Consider the following 6,254-nt stretch of genomic DNA (forward strand, 5'->3'; position numbering starts at 1 on the left):
CCCTGCGCCGCCCGCAGCCCGCTCCGGGCCGTAGAGCGCCGCGGGGTGGCCTGGCTCCGGGGCGCGCTCGCAGAAGAGGCCCAGGCCCGCGCCGCGCTCCAGGGCCGCGCACGGCCGGTAACTGTGCACCAAGTGCCGCAGGTCAGAACCCGCTAGGCCGCTCCACGAGTATGGCTTGAAGGGCAGGGGGAAGGGTTGGGCTTCGTCCAGCGACGGGCACACCGACTTCTCTGAGGCTGTGGAGGCACAAGGGGGCGTCCGGTCAGGCTTCAGACGGCGGCGCGGAGGCCGCCCAGCGGCATCTGCCAGCCGCCCAGCACTGGTGGAGTACTCCGTGCGCCAGGCGCCGCGGTAGGTGCCCTGACGCCCCCAGAGTAAAACGCGGACCGGGTCTCTGGGACCTCGAGGATCGCTGCAGGCGGCAGGGCAGCAAACGGATAATTAAAATGGCATCGGTCGAGGAGATGGGTAAATTTAGTGCCAGGGCAGCGGAAACGCACGACGTTAGGAGGGTCTTTTCTGGTGGGACCGGAGCAACTCGCGGTGCCACGAAAACAAGCGCGCCACGCCGTCTGCGCTGATAACTGCTCTGAGCTGAGCTGAGCAGGAGAAGGCGGCCCCCCTTAGGGCCCGACAGCGCTCCTGCGCAGACTGCCCAGCGCCCAGCGCCAGCACTCTCCCGGCCCCTACAGGTTCCCACTCGTCTTTTTTCTTTCCGGGATCGATAAAGAAGGAGGGAGAGGACAAATAAAATGCAGCCCGGCCTACCGAAGACATCTGTCTGGGAAAAAAACGGGGAAGTATTAACATTCCTAACAGTTCCTTCAATACCCAGTGCAAGTAGCAAAGGGACAGCGGGAGAAGGTTTGGAGCTTGAACTACCTGCCACATACTCCCCATTCTCATTCTTGTCATAGCTTGATGGTGAAAAAAACCACATTTCTCAGAGAAGAATTGACAAGGTTTAGCCACCATCTGCCAGTGCCATAGCTTTCCCACATCCGAGGCCTCTGTGCCGCTGCCCAACGTGAATTCTGCTACAACCAGACACCCAACGTATCCTTTCCCTATTTGCATACGGATTTACAAATCTGTTCCCACACTGCACACTCCAGGCTAGCCGTTTTAATGAGGATGCACCCCAAGATTCCCGCGGAGAGATTGCGCGGCACCCCGTCTTGGAGGGCGGTGTCCTGCACAGCCATGAAGAATCATGGGGTTGCAGGCTCCCAGACACATTCGCTGCAGCCATGGCTTTAGCCAGGTCAACGCACTGAGGGATGGGGTTGGGACTATCTTTTAAAACTAGTAAAGCCAATCTGGAAATAACAGGCACCTGGCAGAATGCAGCTAATGTGTGTTCTCCTTCCCCGATCAGAACCCACGACTCACTCCCACCCAAAGTGCACAAAACTTTGCGCAAAACTCCATTGCTGTCTGGAAATGTAGCCAACCGACTGGTCTCTAAGGCTGGGCCGGCCAACCCCACCGAACGAAAAATCAAACAGGCCCCCAATCCGCGCCTGCAAAAACTCAGAGGAGGGCAGAGATTTCCGGCCCGACCCCTCCCTCCCGCTTAGTGCCCAGCTCTGCCAGGCCCGATGCTTGCGGGAGCCAGAGGAATTTTTAAAGACTGCCCAGGTTTCCGTTTGAGACTCCAGCGACTGGATTTGGGGATCCTAGCTCTTTCTAAGCAGTCAACTGATCAGAAAACGAAATGTCGAGGTTGCTGCCTGTCGAGACGACTCATTTATTTTCTCTCACCCACCGTCTCCGCCAAACGAACGTTAGAGATTAACAACCCGGGTCCCGCCGCCTCGGATCCAAGCAACAGACCCCGCAAACAGGCTGACGCAGTCCCAGAAAAGCCAGATGCCTCCCCTACGGGCTCCTTACCCCACGAACACGCGCTCTCCTGTCGGAAAGACCCTCCGCCATCCATTTAGCATCTCTGAACCCAAAGCTGAGTTAGTTTACTTTTCACCGTGGGAACCCTGCTGCCCCGGCCCCAGAGCTCCCAACCGGCTCCTACCTGGAGACACAGAGGGCGACGGAGGTCTCCAGAAATCCTCAAACTCTGAGCTCCGGTCGCAGACGCTGCCCTCACAGCTGCCCGGAGATGCGGAGGCTCTGTCAGGGGCCTCAGTCATCTGTGAGTCGGGGGACAAACGACCCCGGGGCTCTGTCTTCGCCTCTCCTGCGCTCGAGGTGCTGTCTGCGGAGAGGAGGCAGGATAGGAGCTCAGGCTGAGCCCTGAATGGGGCCAATGGTTCTGAAGTGGCGCCTCCCCAACCCGTGGCACCCGGGCGTCCTCTTTTTTTCCCAGACCTGGCCGGGAACCCTTCCGGATCCGAGGGCCGGAGCAAAGAGGCCGTGGCACCTAGGCGACGAGCCCGGAAGGGACCCGGACGGTTGGAAACAAAAAAGGCAGCAAAGGAGGCTTCAGGGTCGCCCTGCCCGGCTCCTTTGGGGATGGTGTGTCAAGGCGCACAACCTACGTCCCTGGGAGCAGCCCCTCCCGGTCCGCGCGCGCCCCGCACCTGCTCCGCCTGGCGCCAGTACATTCTCCAGGCGGAGGGAATAGTCGGGTCCCGGGGAGCGCGGCTGGTGGTAACTGTGAGCCTTCTTGCTCTTGACAAGGAACGAACGCGGCATGGTGGTCCGGCGCGCTCCCCACTCCGCTGCCTGGAGCCGCCGTCAGCCCACTGTCACTTCGAATTCTTGCTCTGCCCCAGTCAGGCGGAGACCTGCCAAAAGAGAAGAACCCGGTGGAAACGCGGGTCCGCACGCTCCTGGGCCGGGGACTGGGGAGCCGGGTGGAAAGAGAGCTTCAGCCGGGGAGGAGCGAGGCAGGCCTGCGGGAGGAGGGGCTTGGCCCCGCTGCGCCGCGATCACCAGGTGGCACTCGGACAGGTGGCGCGAGCCCGCCGCCGCCGCCACAGCTCAGCGGTAAAACCCGTCCCGGGGCTGAGGCTCAGGCCTCTTCCTTCTGCTCGGCCCACACTCCTTGGCCCCTCCCCTTTCCTAGCAAAACTCGCTCCGTCAAACTCTCCGGAGAGCCGATGTCCCCAACTGGCCAGTTACCCCAACTCAACCACTCATTTGCCTGCCTGGCCTAGTTTTCGGGCTGGGGAGTAGAGCAGCGACGGGCTGATCACTCCAGGGCCGAGGGATCGGGGACCAGGAAGGGGCTACAAGCCAAGCACTCCAAGAGCCCGCTACAAACCGGAGGCGGGTGGTGGGAGAGGAGGTGCGCACTAGGCTGGCTGAGCAGAGGTTGGGAGAGAGCAGCAGAAGGGCTGAGAGCAGCAGAGGCTGGAGAAGGAAGGCAGAAGAGAAGAGGAACAGGAAGGTGGCGGGAGGGGAGATGGCAGAGGACTGACCCCGGCCCCGGGTGGAACTCGCATACCCGTGATCTCCCTCGCTCCTCAAGCCAGGAAAAGGTTGGCCTGGAGACGCGAGTGCGGCGGGGGCAAGCAGAGTCTGGGGCGAGACCTAACCTCGGAAACCAAGTCCTAGGAAAAAGCATTTTTTCGTTCTGCTCACCGAAAACCTTGTCTAGGGGAAGTCGAGCCCGACTTGTGCGCGATGGCTGTGAACTGCCCGGCGTCTGTAGTCCGCGGAGAAACAACAGATTATCCAACGCGGAGAGCGCAGGGTGCGCTGCCACGGCCAGTGCGCCGGGGTCAGGAGCGGTCCTGGGAGGGAGCTAGCTGCCCGCCGCGCCGCTCTCATTAACCCCCAATCAGTTCACCTAATCCCGGGGTCGAAACCTGAGCCCGGCGGTGAGGCGGGGCAGAGCCTCCAGCTCCGCTTGGGGCTGCTCGGGGGCGGAACCAGGCAGGCAAGGAGGTCTAGGGAACTCGAAATTTGCCTTCCTCTCGGAGTGAAGGCGATGGGCGCCGCGTTCACCTGGGAGCTGCAGGCTCTTGGGGGTACAGCAGCTCTCCATGGTCTAGGCTAGTTCAGTAACAAGGGTGCTGGGGGACCACAGGCGGGGACAAGGATCTCGTCCTTGGCCTTCGCGCGTCTTAGGCTGCCAGACTAGGAGCTACGCGGCTCTCAGAGCAGGATGCAGGACACTAAGACTACCTGTTGGCGCTCCGAGCTGAAAACGAGTTCTCAGGGACTCGTTCCCTAGAGGGCATCCCACGTCCCACTGTGGAGTGGGGACAGGCTTGGGAGAAGAGTCGTCTGGGACGTCTATCGGAATCCCAAGGGACCTTTCCGGAGTCCTAAGAGCCAGAAGGCCCCTGGGAGTGAGGGTGCCACCCGCCACGGTCTGAGTCCGCCCCTAGGATCGGGACTTCAGGAGGCTTGGGGGTGCTGGGGCTGCCCTAGGGCGCAGTCCTGCCACCACAGTTTTCCCTGGGCCTCTGCGTGAGCCGCCACTTCGGCCTTATAGACACCACAAACGCAAAAACGAATTCCTTAGGCAGCCATGAAACTCAGAGGTAAAGGAAAATGGGGCGAAACGGTCTTGAGGGCCCTGCTGAGGCTTGGGTCTGCGTCGGCGCGAGGTGGGTCGGAGGAGGTGGGGAGGCAGGGGGAATTGTCAGCGCGGGCGCAGAGCCTGCGCCGGCTGGGACCGCGCGGGATGAGGCGAGCACAGAGGCGGCCTCTCCACCCAGGCGGAGCCCCGCTCCTCTCTCGCATGCCGGGTTGGCCCTACCCGACCCTGGGAGAGTGGAGTGGGTTGGGTAGTAGGGACGAGGGCTGAGCGCGTGGGAAGGCGACCTCGCGCAGCAGCTGGCGGCGGGAGGGCGGGGCGGCCCCCTGGGCGCACGCGGGCCAGGGCCTCTCTTCACCGTCTGGGCCTGGGAAGGCGGGAGTGGAGGCACGGAGGGGCAGCCTCCTGATCGCAGTTGCCACCGCCTCCCCACCAGATGTTTCCTTCCCGGATGAATCCTGCTCCCCTGCGCCAAATCCCCTGCGGATAGGGTTCTCGGGGCTCCCGCACAGTGGCCAGCTGCAGGCGGGAACCCGGCAGCGCCCTCTGGTCGCCCCCGCAGTGGCGGTGCCCCGTTAGTCCCCGCGGCCGCCCCCACCAGGGGGGCAGGCGCAGAACGGGCGCAGCGGACCTACCTGCGGGGTCAGGGCACCGGCACTGCGCTCCGAGTTTTCAAACTGAGTTGCTTTCGGGAGACACTGCGTTCTCTCTCTCTCTCTCTCTCTCTTTTTTAATCTCCTTCCGAGCTCAGCCCCCAAAACCACAAGCCTCACTTCCTGAGCGTTAAGGAGTAGCTCTCTTAGTCCTCTCAGACCTGCCCCCCAACCCCCAGTCTGGGCGCGCTCCTTTGCGCAAGGGGCTAGGAGGCGGACCCGGGGCCTGGCCTTTCCAGCCGCCCTCCCAGGAGGTCCTCCGCGTTTTTGCTCTGTGGGGCTGCGGAGGATGGGGAGTCCCGGAGAGCCCAACACCCAGGCACTAGAAATGATTCAAAAGAAAATGAACCATTATTGGCTCTCGGGAGACTTCCGCAGCGAGAAGAAGTCACAGATTCAGGACACAGATTGAGTGGAGCGCCGGGGAGTGGGAGCGCCTAGCTCCAACGAGGCCTCCCCGCCCCTCTGCCCCGGGACACCTCCACCCCCACCCCGCCGCCTATTTGGGCTGGCCACCCCCGGGTTGAGGCCGTGAATCACCAGCCGACGCTGCCGCCGGCCTGGAGCCCGGCGAGTGGCCGCGGCGTCCGCAGAGCGAAACCTGCCCCTCTGCCCCGAAATAGCTTGTTGTGGAAACACTTCGGGATAAATACGCCCAACGAAGCTGAAAATACCTTGACACCCAATCCGAGAGGTTTGCTCATTTCCCTTCGGATTTAGGTAATGGTTAAATTTGGAAAAGGTGGGCGAGCGTCGAGCCCCCGGCGGAGAGGGCGCTGGCGGCGCGTCCCGCGGGCGCCCGGCTAGGCTGGCGGGCGCGCCCTCCCCACGCATGCTCCCCCACGCTCTGCCCCGTACCCTCCGCCCGCGGCTAATTTCCGGTGGTCGGAGCTGCGAAATTAAAGACCGCGCGGGAGGGAGCGCGCGGGGGCAGCGGCGGAGGCGGCGACGGCGGCGGCTCGGCTGACCCCGCCCCGCCCCGGCCCGCCAGGGAGAGCCGCACGTCGGGCACCTGGTCCTGAGAAGAGCAATACAGCGCCATAAAAGCGCCACCCCGATGAGTATGGAAAAAGTAAATCTTCACTCGGATTGTGTTTTCCTTGAGGATAGGCACTGGATCTTCACTCTTGGGTCCCTGATAGGCTCGTAAG

The 6,254-nt window shown here is 62.7% G+C and overlaps 1 protein-coding gene across 1 annotated transcript in view; it reads right to left on the reverse strand.

Annotated features, from left to right (window-relative positions):
- The window catches only part of GFI1 (growth factor independent 1 transcriptional repressor), a 9,772-nt gene extending 4,696 nt beyond the window's left edge, over nucleotides 1-5,076 (reverse strand). The window contains exons 1-4 of the mRNA XM_040456254.1: nucleotides 3,547-5,076; nucleotides 2,541-2,747; nucleotides 2,033-2,215; nucleotides 9-236 (exon numbers count right to left, since the gene is read on the reverse strand). Of these exons, the coding sequence (XP_040312188.1) occupies nucleotides 9-236; nucleotides 2,033-2,215; nucleotides 2,541-2,655 (526 nt within the window). The 5' untranslated portion in view covers nucleotides 2,656-2,747; nucleotides 3,547-5,076. The remainder of the gene's footprint in view (nucleotides 1-8; nucleotides 237-2,032; nucleotides 2,216-2,540; nucleotides 2,748-3,546) is intronic.
- Between the last annotated feature and the right edge of the window lie 1,178 nt (nucleotides 5,077-6,254).

The sequence above is a fragment of the Herpailurus yagouaroundi genome, unplaced genomic scaffold, assembly GCF_014898765.1.
Source record: "Herpailurus yagouaroundi ecotype Mexico unplaced genomic scaffold, PumYag 77, whole genome shotgun sequence".
NCBI classification, from domain to species: domain Eukaryota; kingdom Metazoa; phylum Chordata; class Mammalia; order Carnivora; family Felidae; genus Herpailurus; species Herpailurus yagouaroundi.